The sequence below is a fragment of the Neltuma alba genome, unplaced genomic scaffold, assembly GCF_004799145.2.
Source record: "Neltuma alba isolate B1F8T4 unplaced genomic scaffold, ASM479914v2 tig00011326_pilon, whole genome shotgun sequence".
Taxonomy (NCBI): Eukaryota; Viridiplantae; Streptophyta; class Magnoliopsida; order Fabales; family Fabaceae; genus Neltuma; species Neltuma alba.
In genome coordinates this window covers 159,853-175,415 of record NW_021636032.1, presented here as the reverse complement: position 1 = coordinate 175,415, position 15,563 = coordinate 159,853, and the positions used below count along the sequence as shown (strand labels likewise).

The 15,563-nt window shown below is 32.9% G+C and overlaps 1 protein-coding gene across 3 annotated transcripts; it reads left to right on the top strand.

Moving 5' to 3' along the window:
* The first annotated feature begins 2,418 nt into the window (after positions 1 to 2,418).
* Positions 2,419 to 7,386, top strand: LOC114712021 (probable protein S-acyltransferase 12). Of its 3 annotated transcripts, none has more exons than XR_003737190.1 (7): positions 2,419 to 2,906; positions 3,594 to 3,843; positions 4,028 to 4,119; positions 5,233 to 5,359; positions 5,455 to 5,540; positions 6,330 to 6,434; positions 6,867 to 6,894. XR_003737190.1 is itself a non-coding variant. In XM_028896469.1 (7 exons), exons 1-7 carry the CDS (start codon positions 2,490 to 2,492, stop codon positions 6,981 to 6,983), a joined length of 1,155 nt encoding a protein of 384 aa, XP_028752302.1. In that variant the 5' UTR covers positions 2,419 to 2,489; the 3' UTR covers positions 6,984 to 7,386. The 3 variants fall into 3 exon arrangements, 2 of the variants coding, with proteins under 2 accessions (XP_028752302.1, XP_028752303.1); XM_028896469.1 differs by having other exon boundaries at positions 6,369 to 6,434; positions 6,867 to 7,386; XM_028896470.1 differs by lacking the exon at positions 6,867 to 6,894 and adding an exon at positions 6,622 to 6,860 and having other exon boundaries at positions 6,369 to 6,434.
* The last annotated feature ends 8,177 nt before the right edge of the window (positions 7,387 to 15,563 follow it).

Sequence of the window (15,563 nt, the reverse complement as noted above, 5' to 3'; positions counted from 1 at the left end):
TTAGTTTGTACAGTTTTAAATTTTTGTCGATTTTAATCAATTGAATGAAAATTTTTTATGCAGCATGGGTAATTTATTAATTTTATTGTCATTATGAACCTTTTAATAGTTTGTTATTTTACTTCAATTGAAAATTCTAAATCAGTTTCTTATCCAAAAAAAAAATTCTAAATCAGTTCCTTAACTTAATAGTACGCAAAAAATGATACATATAAAAGAAACGCCACTTTCTATCACCATATTATTTTTAAAGGACTATATTATGGATGGATAGAAACTATATTTTTTAACAATTTAAACTAATTTGTCATTTTTAATTAGCTTTCTAACTGCACGATCAGTGAATCATTGAAAATCTTGTAACAGACTAAGAATCACAATGGTGAGATCGAAATCTCATGTTAGTATAGGACATGAGAGAAGAAGGCCGCAGAATTGATTGATGAAAAACTCCAAGCTCACATCTCAGGAGTAGAGAACGAGCAAGCTTTATGAGCCAAAAAAAACTAAAAATAAAAATAAAATAAAACGCGCGCACACATTCACGGAAAGACAGAAAATCTCACTCTCACTCTCTCAGTACTGTGAGTGTACAAGAGAGAAAAGCCCCAAACTCAGAGACAGAAATTCCGATTTCTCTTTAAACTACTCAATTGCAAGTTCTAGTCCCAATAGAAACAAAAGCCTCAACTAAATTTGCAATGAAAGTAACAGGAATAAAGACCCTAATTTTATGAATTAATACCGCAAACCCAAATGCAAATATGTAAAGATAGATGACTAAGACGACAAGAAGAAAATGAAAGATAGCAGCGTCACAGAAAAGATCGAGGAAGAATCCTGGGTTAGGAGAAGTTGAGCTGAGCGTGGGAAAGATTGTTGTGCTGGGATTCTGAGGATCCTTCGGATGTTGACGAGGCTCAGTTCCTGAAATTAAAAGTTGAGCTGAGCGTGGAAAAGATTCGGGGTGGTTCGAACAGTTGCCAAGTCCAAAGACAGCCTTTGAATTCTCTCGTCTGCGTTGGACGCTTTGCTTCGTCCAAACCCGAGTCGAATTCTGGTGGGCATTGTGGCATCACATGAAAAATTGAGTCAGTGAATGGGATTTTACTCAGGATTGATGACAAGTGATCCAACTAGAGTCAAGGCTTCTCAATTCAAAAATAGAAAGAGCAAACTTTAGGTCGATGGATTAAGAAGTTGTTGCAGTAATAATATAATATCACGGTCATGACTTTAAAAATATTAGGATTCCTTCTTCTTTTTTTCCCATTGTTACACAAGAAATTTAAAACCTGCTGCCAAACTCATAACTTTAGTCAAGAAAGTAGGATTTACGAGAGGAAGCTGTGTCACATTTTGTCTAAATTTGTGCCGTGTCTTGAATGACAGAAAAAGAGGATTTGATAGTTGATAGTATATTGATTGATATCTAAAGAGTCAATGAAGACTTGGGTCAAACTGGGATTCGAATGATTGGTGAATGGAATTAAGAAAGACGAGTCAACTCCCTCAAGAAAAGTCAACGCCAAACTGCAATCTTTTGCAGATGAGGACGCCGGCAAAATGGGCAGTAAATATTATGCCCATCTCTGTTTTGGTCGATACCAATCTAGACTCTTGTAAATTTCCTCCTGGTATTTTAATTTGGGATAATGTGCTTAACTATTTTGAAAGTATTTATGAATGAGCACTAAGCTTTTGAAATTTTTTTTGGCTCCTATATCCTTTGAAAGTTTTATATTGCAGCATTTCTGTCTTGAACTATTATCAATTGTTAAGTTTGTCTCTTAAAGATATTAGTCAACTCACATAATTTAACAGTTAAATTTAATGATAAATAACGGTAAGAGTATTTTTGTCACAAAAAAAATTTCAGGATATATAAATGTAAAAAAAAAAAATTCAGATATTGAGTTCTTCTTTGTAAATACTTCTTAAATATTCAAGTTTCTTATCTTTTTTTTTTTAAGCATATGTATCCTTCTATTAAAGATAATTTTATTCAAAATACTATCAAATATTAAAGATGAATATTTCTTTGAATGGAGATTCGTCCTCTTCCATTTTAATTTCAGCTGCCCTCACCGGTGTTCGCTGAATTCAATCGGCTTCCTCACTTGGGCCTTGCCTTACGCTCGGCCCAGTGGTCACTCAGCAGTGAGCCCTTGCTTTGGGGCTCTATGAAAATAAACACCATTTTTTTTTTTTTACCAGCAAACACTTTGTTGTAAGAAGTTTGAGTAAAAAATAACAACTTCTAATTTATTATTATAGCTTGTTGGTAATTATCTTTTTAATCTTTTTTTAATTATATTTTTAGTAAATTAGTACGATTAGTTATTAATTACTATCTCCTCTTCTAATTATAAAACTTTGGTTATAAACTTCAAACGAGTTGGAGGCAGCAGTTTTGAAGAATACCTCGCAGCACAGAATTTTCACTTCGTCGTCATACGATGGGTTGCGATTGGACCCGACCCGAATAAATGATTCTCTCTTCCCTTCGAGTTTCTCTGTTTTTCAAGTCCAGATTTTTGGGTTCAAGCTCTCCCCATCAACTTGTGTTCAAGATATCCAGTTTCCAAACGCAGAAAACCTCAATCCTGGCTTCGGATATCTGGAAACGCCTGTTCCCGGCGCGAGCGAGGAGACCCTTACCCGTCCCAAGGATCCCCCTTCTTGGAATTGGGCGACGAACTAATCCCAACCCCGGAATGGATTTAAACCTTTTCAAGTTGTGCTCTGGCCTCAGAGTTTTGGGCTACTTCATGATCTTATTGTTTGCCGCTATCGTTGCTGTTACTTACTACGCCGTTGTTGTGGTCACCTGGGGTCCTCTCTTGTTCCGTGGTGGAGCCTCCTCGTTCTTGGCTGTTGCCATAATCATAGCTTTTCACATTCTGGTGTGTTTTTCAAAATCACGTTTTGTTTATGATAATTTGGATCGTTTAAGATTTTGCTGAGATTGCCTAGTTGGGGTCGAAAAGGAAAAAAAAAATCGATGGTTGCATGTAGAAAGAAGGGGTTTTCGTTCGTTTTGTTGCTGCTGCAGCGCTATTAGCTGGGCGTGAAACTTTCGACTTCTGTCCTTAGTGGAATGTGGAAACTGGAAAGGGTAGTTGCATATAGGCACTCACTGAGTAAGGACTAGTGTGCGTGTTTTTGATTATGAAACTGAAATCTATATCCTCAAAAGGAAACCAAAAGTAAACAAGAATTCTTCATCACCTATCACCTTCTAGTTTAGAGGGGTGGAGGGTACTAAGTATATATTTTAATTAGCAATGTGAGGAGAGGGAATGAACGCAGGTACAATGATGTACGGATGCTTGACTAGATCTATGATGAACTTGTGATTTCAACTTTGTTTGGGGCATTAGATGTGTTGTGGATTTGGTTTATACAGTTCACCATAGAAAAGCCTATGTCTCCTATTTGTAAGTGAAAGGCAGTTAAGGCTATTGGATTTCATTTTTCTTCATGGAAAAGGCTATTGTATTTCATTTGGTAGCATAATTGTCACTTCCACTCGTTTTGGGCACTTTATTTGCAAATGTGTTCCTAATCTGTTTGATTTCGTTCAATTGCAGCTCATAATGTTAACCTGGTGCTACTTTATGGTGGTATTCAATGATCCCGGTTATGTCCCTGAAAATTGGAGACTTTTATCAGAGGATGAGAGTTTAGAAGCTGGCATACCTACAATGTTCTCGAATCATTTTGCACCTGAGACTTCAGCTTCTGTGCGGTCTTCTGATGGAATGGAAAGAAGACGAGAAACTGGATATTGTAGTCGTTGCCAAAATGGCAAGCCACCACGTTGCCATCATTGTTCAATTTGTATGTGACTTCATTATCTCCAATTATATTTCCTGACATCGTTTGATAGCTTTTCCATATACCTTGGTGTGAATTTTAAAAATGCCCTATTTTTGGTGAATGAGTATTATTTATCTCCATGCTGAGTTGAAATAATATAACGGAAGATGAAGCCATCTCAGTTCTTGTTTTCATGTTTCTGTAGGCCAAAGATGTGTTCTTAAGATGGATCATCATTGTATTTGGGTGGTGAATTGTGTTGGTGCGCGTAACTACAAGTTTTTTCTTCTCTTTTTGGTAAATATTATTCCTTTGTTCTTCTGCATTGCTAATTGTGGCTAGGTGAAATTTTAGGAAATATTTATGGTTTCCAGTTTTATCTGTTTAGTTCACATTCGTGGAATTTGCAATTTGGTTTATTAGCACCTTATGAGATTAAGTTTATTGTCCTTGGCTCCCACTTCTGTCAATGGTGGGTATATTATATGTTCTTGGAGGTTTTAAGGGTTTATTGATAGAACATTGGAGCTCCCACTTGATAGTCAAGAAAAACCAAGGGATCATACAGTGTAAATTGATTTTGTGCAAATTTCTTTGATAAAGGGATTCATGAAAGTGTTAAGTTTGAGTTTCATTAACTTGGATAGCGTTTTGAAGATATGTTCTACTAATCTAATTATTGATGTTTAGTTCGTATACTAGTGCTGGGGAAAAATAGATTTTAAGCTGATATTTTTTTTAGTTTTTTTTTTTAATAAATAAACTAAAACTGGTTTTATCCATGTAGTGTCCTTTCCATTGTATGTTTTACATGTAGGACTGGCAAAGTATAATATGACCCAAAGTACACTACAATATGGGTTTTACATGTAGGACTGGCAAACTATAATATGACCCAAAGTTATTTATTACCTATCTGTTGCTAAATAGAAGCAAATGTAGAGCTTATCAGCAACGACGGACTGGATGATTGTAATTTTAATTCCAGTACCTTATTCATTACGGCTGTGTCAAATTCTTTAATTCTTTTCTGGCTAAAATGTCCAATTCTTTATTAAAAAAACTTGAAACGATTAAATATTCACATAGAATTTCCTACCTGTATTCTTTCAAGAATCCAGAAAGCGGTAATTTCTATGTTAAGTGGCATTCAAACTTACGAGTTTGGTAATTCATATATTACTGCCAGATTCCTGAGAAGTGAGAAAAAAATTATTTGATTTTAAATATTGTAGTTAGATCATACCGTTAGTTTAAAAAGAAAAAATTATGGAAATAGCGGAATTGCTTATCATAGGGTGAAAAGCAAAGGCAATTCCCCCCCCGGGGGTGGTGAATGATATGCTACTTTCTGGTCTTGACGCATTATTATCCCTGATTTTTATTAATTCATTTTTCCTCCCCTGATAGCTTTATACGTTCCTTGAGACAACGCTGGATTGTTTAGCTCTAGTGCCTAGTTTTATCAGATTCTTTGGAGGAGCCAAGAATCATTCATTATCTCCTGGGAGCTTTGCCATTGTCTTTTTGGCTTCTAGTAAGTAATTTGATTGTATTAATCAAGTTCTTTCACTGGTTATTTCTGCTCTCTCATAATTACTTATGGCTCTTGCATATTGTGCCTTGATGCAGTTCTTAATTTAGCCTTTGCACTGAGTCTTCTTTGTTTCGTTGTTATGCACTTATCTCTTCTGTTAAGCAACACAACATCGGTAGAGGTAATCAATTCAATTTATTTTCCATTTTCCCTTGTTGAATTGGTATTGTTATATGATCATGTTTGCAGATATGCTCGCATGGATAGAAATATTGTTAACTACTACCTTTGAGCTCCAATCTTTAAAATAAGAGTTAGTTGGGGGTTTGAATTTGGTTCTAAATATAAGATCTCAATCCATTTTATTCCCATACTTATCATTTTTTTCTCCAAACTATCCTTATTAATTGCACAAGTTAAAAAGAGTTTGTATCAAGGGGTAGTTTCAATGCAAATGATTTAAGAGGGTATTTTAGGGAAACCAACACCTATTTTTAACAAATAACTAATTTAATTAGCTTTCTTAATCTACCCAAATTAGTCAAGTAGATTTTGTATTAAGGATGATAGTATTGGCTAAAGGCTATGATAATCATGTCTCTTGATGGTAGGTCTTGCTATTTTATATTAAGGACTTGTTTGTTACATAAAATGAGAAGGAATTAAATGTAAAGTGAAATGAAAGTAATTTGGGGGATAAAAGATAACTTGCATCCCTGCTTTAAAAAAAAGAAAAGAAAAAAAGAACATAATTGAAGTTTCTGTCTTTCAGCCTGTTTGGTCTGTGCTTGGGCAGGGTACAAGACAAAATCATGATTTTAATTGCAAGAGATGTGTATATTAATGTTAAACAGTGAAGAATATCTGGCCTGCTAATATGCTTGTGAATGTATTCGGATCTTGTTAAAGCTTTCATGCTACCCCAATCGTGATTCCAATCACGAGATTTCTTGATGGTTTTTGCTTAAAGTGCTCCATAAAGAATCATACGACAAGTTTGATATTATAGGTGTATGAGAAGAAAAGAGGAGTAAGATGGAGATATGACCTCGGTCGGAAGAAAAATTTTGAACAGGTATGTTCTTTAAACATGCTTTCTTGGATCGCACACAAACAGGTTAATTATATGGAGTGAAAACTTCAATTTCCAATTTATTTGTGCTTTCAAATAGCATGATGACCTTGTTCTGTCTTTAATTGTCCCCCTAAAAATTGAAGAATAAGATGAAAACAGTTTGAAATAATGCTATGGATTTTTTCAGGAAACTTTCATTTTTCTTTTTGCAAGCGACCAAATATCTTCATCAATAATGTGATGCTTTTTATATGATTTCACGAGAAGAAATAGATTTCTTCTCCGTCAGCAGCCTGCTCTCACGGAATCATGATAAAAAAGGGAGTTCTACACACAAGATCCACATGTCAAATTTGTATTGGAAACCCGAAGTTCTGTCAAAAATATTTGATGATAACGGATTAATATCCACTGTGGTGCTTTGCTTTGAAGGTTTTTGGGACAAAGAAAGCTCTATGGTTGCTTCCCTTGATTTCAAAAGAAGATTTGGATAACATAGCAGCTCTGAGGGGCCTCGAGTTCCCTACACGTTCAGATGTTGAGGCGTGAGGCTTAAACGTCAAGCTCACAGGCCTTCAATCCTGTTTGCAACTAATGATGCCTTGCTCTGCTCTGCAGGGCCAGCCACACAAATAATGCTGCATCTTGCTGCTTGTTCGGCAGACGTAGTTGTGTGTGTGTATACGTGTAAATTTGGTGATATTCTTTCTGTTAATCCTGTATTATCATTATTAGTTTAAATAGCTTCCATTTACGGTTGAGCTTTAATGGTATCCCTGTGTGTTTGAAAGAGATCAGACTGTTTTTAGTTAGTGGCAAGTACAACGAGATCTTTAACTTGTCTTTTTTTGCCCTTTTTGTTTGATGGGGATGGAGAACTTTCTATTTATTTGAACCCCATCCCCGTGTATTATTGTCGTGTACTTGATTAGATTAAATGTTATTCTCATAACTAACTCAGTCATTTTCAACTACTAATTCATGTACATTATTAAAATTGTTATGGGATTCAAGTAATTTTTGAATATTATTCTTATTAAATATGAGTGGAAAAACATATTTTGTGCTTTTCTAGAAGTGTAAAATGTTTTGGATTCGTTTTGACCGCCTGACTGGGTGGTGGCACGCCTTTTGGTGGATGCTGCGACTTGGTGCAGAAAGTAGGGGGCGTATTTAATGTATTTGGATTCCGTTGACCAAGACGTTGATTCTTCTTTTATTGTTTTTTTTCAAGAATAATTGAGAGTATTCTATTAATTTCTATTGGGTTAGAAGTGTTAAAGGTAAATTTGTATTCTTGTCATTGAATGAAATCATTTATTATCCCAACGAATCATTTTACAGTATCTTGATCCTTCTTCTATCATGTCTACTTTGACTGCGCTCTATGTTTTGATGTTGTTGTTCTCTTGTGATGAATTTGTATGTAACAACGTTCGAGGGAGTTTTGCCTGAATCTAAATTGAGCTTTTTTTTGTGGTCAAATTCGTTGAAAATAATGGGATGCAACTACAATTAGTTGGATTAATCTCGCTCTTATATTCTATTTTGTTAATTTTTGATAAATTGTTGAATCTGACTGCGGAAAACTCGTATTTTATTGTTATTATTATTACAAAAGTTAATAAAATAGACCATAGGAAAAAGGAAAAAAAATAATTTTTTGCATTTTTTATTTTTCTGCTTTTTTTTAAATGATTCCTTTTCCTTCAAAGTGAAAATTCAACCACATAACCGATTTGGTCAATTGATCCGCATGAAGTTAATTGCAACACATCTTTTCAGCATATGCATATATGTTCTTTATAAAAGATCTTTGATTATTCAAATAGCATATACAGAAATTATTTCTTCCTTTTCTTCTCTATCTCTCTCTCTCTCTCTCTCTCTTAAAAATCAACTAACAATACAGATTGCCTTTTCAACACGCTGCATTATTAATTTCTGGCCAAAAAATAAAAGCACACATTATTGAAAAGCAAACGTCATGTATTTGAAAGAGTTAGTAAAAGAATCATCAAGGGGGAGAAGTTGAAAAGCAAACGTCATGTATTTGAAAGAGTTACAAAAGAATCATCAAGGGGGAGAAGTTCAAGTTTTGGGAGAAAATACAAGAAGACTCTATGCCAAAAAAAAAAATCACAGCAAACATTTTAAAGTTTTAAAATTGTTGATTCGAACAAAATCCCTAAATCAACGTACGAAAATGAATAAAAAACACTAAAATTCCAAAACCCCAACTTAATCTGTTTACCCCCAAAACATACAATTTTAAACAATTTTAAACCCTTTTTTTTTCAATACTTTACAAGTAAGCTTTCAAATCTATAAGATGTGTCTCTCTCTCTTCTGGCTAGAAAGTCTAATATCACGTCACACACACACACACACACACACACATATATATATATATATATGCGCATCTGTAGAATCTAGGGAAGGCAATATCTCTGTGAGTTGCTCTGTTTTCTCCTGTGTGTGGTCCACGTTCTCATACATCTCTTCCTTCCTATCAATCAAATATTTCTATGCGAAGTATCCGGCCCCAGATATCAACTTCCCTTGTTCTTTTCTGCATTTATTATTACTTCTTTTTCTTTTTTTTTTCCTTTTAAACTCTCTTCCACAACAAGAAAGGTGAAAATTTGAGTGAATGCTTCGACTTTCCTGCACTGCTCCTCCCCTGAATCTAAAAGAAATTACCAATCTCATCACCAAAAAGTCTGTTTCGTGGATTATTTAATCCTCTACATAGCTTTTAACTCTTTTTACAACAAGAACAGTCTTGCAGATGTATCCCGTTTTCTGTCAGTTGTCGCCAGAGGAAGTGTTATTTGAATCAAGATTTTCGAATTGTTCAGAACTATCGAAAGAATTGATATCAAACAGTTGGTTATTTTTCCAATATTAAAACCACGGTGGCGTAGCAATTCGTGAGCCTATTGTTAGTCTACTGGTAATGCGAACCGTTTGAGACAAAACTGCAAGAAAAGGATTGTTCTAATATCCAAACGAAACGATATCATCTTCATGTCAGTTCATTCCTTTGTGTATTTCCCACTACTACAGAATTCAAAGACACAGAAAATCTGAAAGAAGCAGAACAAGACATTAACAGAGAACTTATACAGCTCAGCCTATGTGCAAAAAAGGCTACAGAAAATAAGCTTACTCCTTTTATTATCTGTTTAGATCGCTGGCTTCTTCTTCTTTCTCGGAAAAACCTGGGCCAGAGATGATCAAAGAAAGCCCTACAATGACTGGTGTGGCAAACAGAATGAGGCCAAAAGGCACCATCCAGAGCTCGCTGTTTGTAGGATGATACTTGTAAATCCACCATCCAAGCACAAAGCTTCCTGCGATGCAAACCAACAACGATGACAAGAAAATCAACATCAAGCATGGCTTCTCTTTCTTCTTTAACTCCTCGTTGCAACCTCCATTTTCAACTCCCTCGTCTGATGATCCCATGCCCTGAAACAGAAAATTAAACCGAACCCGTTTCTTGTTTCCTGAATAAGAGCATAAAAGGAAAATCCCCATACGGGATAAATGAGAATTGATATAAGAAAGTTACCAGGAACTCTTAAAAGGGAGTTTGATCGAACGGGTTGGTGGGCGTGGCTCTGGAGGTGAGACTAGTGCAGCGAAGAAGGCAGCTACGAGTCACCCAAATACAAGCAAGCAATATTCATGGTTTGGCGTGCCCTTTGATCAAAAGTTCTTTGGTGAGTCAAATATCCTCAATATAAAATTATAAGTTATAAAAAGACATTTCTTTCCAAGTTTGATGCAAGTTTTCTTTAAAATACAAGGATATTATGTTGATTTTTTGTTGCTAAATAAAATGTGTCTTGACCTCCGTGAGCTAATTCACTTTTTTCCCCGTAAGTGAAAAGAAATAGTGACCAAAACGTTATTATTAAAAGAGAAAATGATTACGTATTTTGACACATCCTGAGATTTCTTTTATACTCTTCTGATTTTTAACATAAGATCTAATTATTGAATTGATTTTGGTCTTAAATATAAGATCTATTTTTTATATTTATCAGTTTTTTCATAATTATGTCTATAGATACTCTCTTAACCCTAATCCAAGTAGAAGAGGAAGAGAAGATATTAAAAAAGATGATTATGGTAATTTAGGAAAAACATATTGTATTTCTTATAATTAACTAACTTACCTAACTTTCTTAATCTAATCAAATTAGTTAAATAGATTTTATATTAAGAACCGGAAGAGTATTATTATATAGCTGTGCATAGATGTCGTATCTATAGGCTGTTAATAAAATCAATAGTCAATGATATGTATAAACCTAAAACTGAAAGGAGGCTAATCAACTTTCCAAACTGAAAAACGGGGAAAAATGGATTGTAGTTTTTTTAATAAAGCGAAAACAAAGGGAAGTTGGAAACTACCACATAAGTATGAGCATGATGTAAGCCATTTTCTATTTAACTGTGTTTATTGTTGTGCTTCTCCCCCGTTTTTACTTTTATTGACCAAACTGTGGGTTGTTTATTTGCTTTCAAATCATCATTTCTCACTAACTCCAATCCTTAATATAAGAATTGGTTTAATATTTGATTTGGTTTTAAATATATAACTCTAATTTACTTTTCTCTTATATTTATTTATTTTAAATATGCCTTATAGTAGTTGCACATGTAGCTTTACTAGTACACATGATTAATAATGGTATTTTAAAAAAGATAATACTTATTTATTACAGATAACTAATTTAACTCATTTTTTTAATTTCTCCAAATTAGTCAACTAAATCTTAATAAGCACCGAAGATAGTATAATATTAGCAGATGACCAGAATAAATTTGATTACTTGTATTCAGTTACTAAATTAATATTTTAATGGCTAAACTTCGTCAAGGTCAAATTAATATTTTCATCTTTAATTTCATTTACAAATTTTAGAGTAGTCGTGAGATGGAGGCCCAAAAAATTTACGGGCTTATGTAACCTTCATACCCGCAAGGTTTCTCTGTTTCGATCTATACATAGGTTTTTGTGAGTACTTTGAAGTGGGTTTTTTCTTATTTAACCAAAACACTTTAAAGACTTTTAACCTGCTTAAATTTTTACTTTAGTATGTTTTTTGGGAAAAAACTGAGGTGAACAAGGATTGTAAATGTTAAATCAGGGAAGCTTTTTTCAATTTTTCCAAAAAGACATGATCAAACCACGAAGTTAAAGCGTGTGAGCAAATGATGACCTAGCGAAGTGGCCCACTTGTACTTGTCTTGGTTTGACCCAAAGGCCTCGTTGCCTTTTCCTGGGCTCAACTCTGAACTCCAACTCTGATTCATGACACTTTATATTTTAAATGAAATTACATAATAAAAAGTAAGAAAAAGTGGGGGAAGAAAAATACCGTATTTAAAATTTTATTGGTAAGAATAACTAAATTAAAGTGCTCACAGTACTCCGTAAAGCAAAGTTATATTCTGTATATAAAAATTTATCAGTTCCTTACCACTTACGCAGACAATCCATATCAATATATAAATATGAATTTATAACACAGGCTAGTAATGTTTCGGCTTATTTTTTATGATCTGCATAATAAACAAGGAAAATGTGTGATTTTTTTTTAGTATTTAATTTAGAAGGCAGTAACTCTATGGGAAAAAATTATCAAAATGATATGCAATTAGACGTAAATTAAAATGGGCACTGATTTTTTAGGCACTAAATTATATGGGGAACAAAGTCAATTTGGGATAAGCGTGCGAATGCGGTAAGATAAGGATGGGTCCAGAGAGAAGCGCAAATCCTTGAGATTCAGTGAATACTTTCTTTCTTTTCCCTCCTCTGGCCCTCGATCATGTTGTGAGGTTTTGGTCGCCAGATTCAGTGAATCTTTTTTAATTTTTTGGGGGAGGGGCTGGAAATTATGGGCCTGTTTGGTTTCTTGTTTTGAAAATAATTTTTAGTTTTTAAAAACAGAAAAACAAAAAAACTGATTGGGTAATTTGTTTTTAGTTGCTTGTTTTAAAAAACAAAAAACAGTAACATGTTTTTAAAAACTAAAAAACCAAAACAACTTTCACAAGTTTTCTTGTTTTTGTTTTTGTTTTTGTGTTTTTTATTTTTTGTTTTGAAAAATTCTGAAAAATTTTATTCTCTTCTTACCTACTATCCACCATTTATTATTACTAGCGACAGCTATCACCTACCAAGTGTGATTTTCTATAATTTTTTTCAAGACATGATTTTTAAAATTATTATCCAAACAAATTTTTTTTTGTTTTTTGTTTTCAAAACTTATTCTAAGAAACAATTTATAAAATTGTTTTGACAATAAGAAAACAAAGAACAAAAACAAACAGGCCCTATGTTTTCGTTTTCCCTGATACGGATGATTGATTCCTTCATAACAACATTTAAAACATGTCAATAACTATGTAATTGCACTTAAACCACTAATAATCAAAATGAAGTATGAGAATTTTTTTTTCCTTTTCAAAATGTTATGTTATGAGTCTTTTATAATGGCCTGTTAAATTAATTATAGCCTGTTTGATGCCTGCGATCTATCGTCTTTTAAACAGGTTAGCCCTTTACGATGGGCTATCAGATATGCGCGGGGGAAGGCCCAGCTATGATTATGCGCGATGGGGAGTCATGCAATGCCATCGAGTCCAAACTCCAAAGTAGTACTCTTTTAATCCTATTTATGGGCTAGAAAAAAGAAAAAAGAAGGTTTTTTTCGATCCTGTTTATAAGTTACTTTATTAAATTTTCCATAAATATACTTTTTTTTATTTATTGCTATAGATAGTTTTTTTTGAAATGTGTGTATTAAAGTTAAAAAATTGTTATATTTTTATAATAGAGTTAATACTACTCCATCCCTTATTATAAGATTCTTTTAACTAAATTGCGTGGTTTAAAAAAACAGTTAAAATTAAGTAAAAGTAATTAATATGTAGAAAATGTAATTTTTTTTTCAAATATACCCCTATATAGAAAAATGGGTAGATCTGAGAGAGTAACAGTGAATAAATGAAAAAAGAATGTATTAAATGCATTAAACTAAGAGTAAAATAGATAATAATGCATTAAATGTTCAGATCAAACTTAAAAAGGACCTTATAAAAAAGACAAACCTATTCAAAAAATTAGATTTTATAATAAAACACAAAAGGATATGGTTAAGTTTTTCTTAGTATACGTGGAAAATATTAAAAGTTGCTCATACATAAGAAGAGTAGCTTGTTATTAATAAAGCATGCCACAATACTGGTTATTATCAACTTTTTGGATGTAATGCTGCTCTTCTACACTCACCAACACAAGAATATAACTTTTTTTTATTTCCAAGACAAATAATATTCTGGTCAGCATTCAAAACCAAACAATAATTGAGCCTTCAGCATTTAATACCACCAAAGGCCATTATTCCGCAAATCATAATCATCACAATAATAATAAGGCAAAAGGAAAATTTAATTTATTACCCGTACTACGTCATCGCTGATGGCAATATTCATCCCTTGCTCCCCCCCTAATTATATAACTACCCTCCACAGCTTGTTCGTACGTTAATTAGTTCCACTTAAGAAATTGAATTTGCATGACATGTTCTGGTCGACTTTTTATCGTTTCATAACAAAATCAAATAAACATTTGTATATCAAATTATTAAGTGATCATATTACAAACATAATATATATACTCCTTCGCTCTTTAATATAATATCTATTTAACTAATTTGATTAGATCAATAAAGTTAAATAAGTTAGTTATTATAAAAATGTGACGTTTTTTTTCTAAAACACCCTAATCATCTTTCTTAATTCCCATCTCCTTTTTCTACTTGATTATGGTTGACCGAATATCCATAGGGGTAATTTAGAAAAAATTAATAAATATAATAAATGGGTCTTATATTTAGAACTAAAATCAACTTAATAATTATCTTACATTAAGGATTGGAGGAGTATATATATCCAAGTTAGAATGCCGTGATACTAAAGTTTTTTTTAATTACCCCCTGGTTAATTAACCGGTTGGAGTGAGTCTGTACAAATGCGTTCTTTTTAATATGTATCTTACGATGAACATCAAACCCATACAAGATTTTAATAACGAGGTCAAATCAATCAAGTCAACAATTTGGTTGACAAATAGGAATTCATTGGATTAATTAGTTTACCTTCCACGGGGCATGGGCAAACGATCATGTAACATGCATGACATTGATGAATAAGCTTTAAATGTAATTTCTCTACATTCATTATAAGTTTTATTAACTACTTCTTCTTCTCTTATTATATAAGACATATTTAACTAATTTAATTAGATTAAGAAATCAGGTAAGTTAGTTATATTATACATATGACATGTTTTTTCTAAAATACCATAACCATATTTCTTTATTCCGTACTCCCTCACTTATTTTTATTATAGTTGAAAGAGTGCATAGGGATAATTTAGAAAAATTAGTAATATGATAAATATGTCTTATATTTAGGACTAAAATTAACTTAATAATCTGGTCCTATATTAAGAAGCAAAGTAGTAAAATAAATACTGCTAATAAGAGTTGGTGTAACTGATAAGATTATTCGGCTTATAACTCATAAAATTTAAGTTCGAATCGTGCTATTGATAAAGAATCTTTGTCATAATTATATATTAAAAATCTCATCAAATAATAACAACATCATCTAATAACTAACCCCCCCTCCGATCCTTAATAAGACTTTGTTTGAATTTATTTTGATCCTAAATATAAGACACTAATCCACTTGTCTCTCATATTTATTTTTTTTTTCCAAAGTAACCATTCTACACAACAGTAGTTCTAATTATACACTTTATTTGTAAGGATATTTTAAGAAAAAAAACACCTATTTAGGATTTTTAATTTCTTCAAATTAATCAACTGGCTCTTAAATTAGGACGCACGTCATTAGTAAGTAGTTAATAATTTATCAGCTTTGTTTTCTATGACAATTGTAAAGTGCGATAACCGATAACCGAAACAATTGCTGAATAGATAGTGGGACCCGCCTCATGCTCTGACTGACCCACACGCTTCAGACGCGCACTTATCTTCTTCATCCATTGATCACTCTCTCTTTCGTCCTCATCTCCGC

Coding starts and splice junctions, on each gene's coding strand:
- LOC114712021 (XM_028896469.1), top strand. CDS start 2,490: ATGATTCTCTCTTCCCTTCGAGTTTCTCTGTTTTTCAAGTCCAGATTT. Junction 3,844..4,027: donor TTGCCATCATTGTTCAATTT/GTATGTGACTTC, acceptor ATGTTTCTGTAG/GCCAAAGATGTGTTCTTAAG. Junction 6,435..6,866: donor GGAAGAAAAATTTTGAACAG/GTATGTTCTTTA, acceptor TTTGCTTTGAAG/GTTTTTGGGACAAAGAAAGC.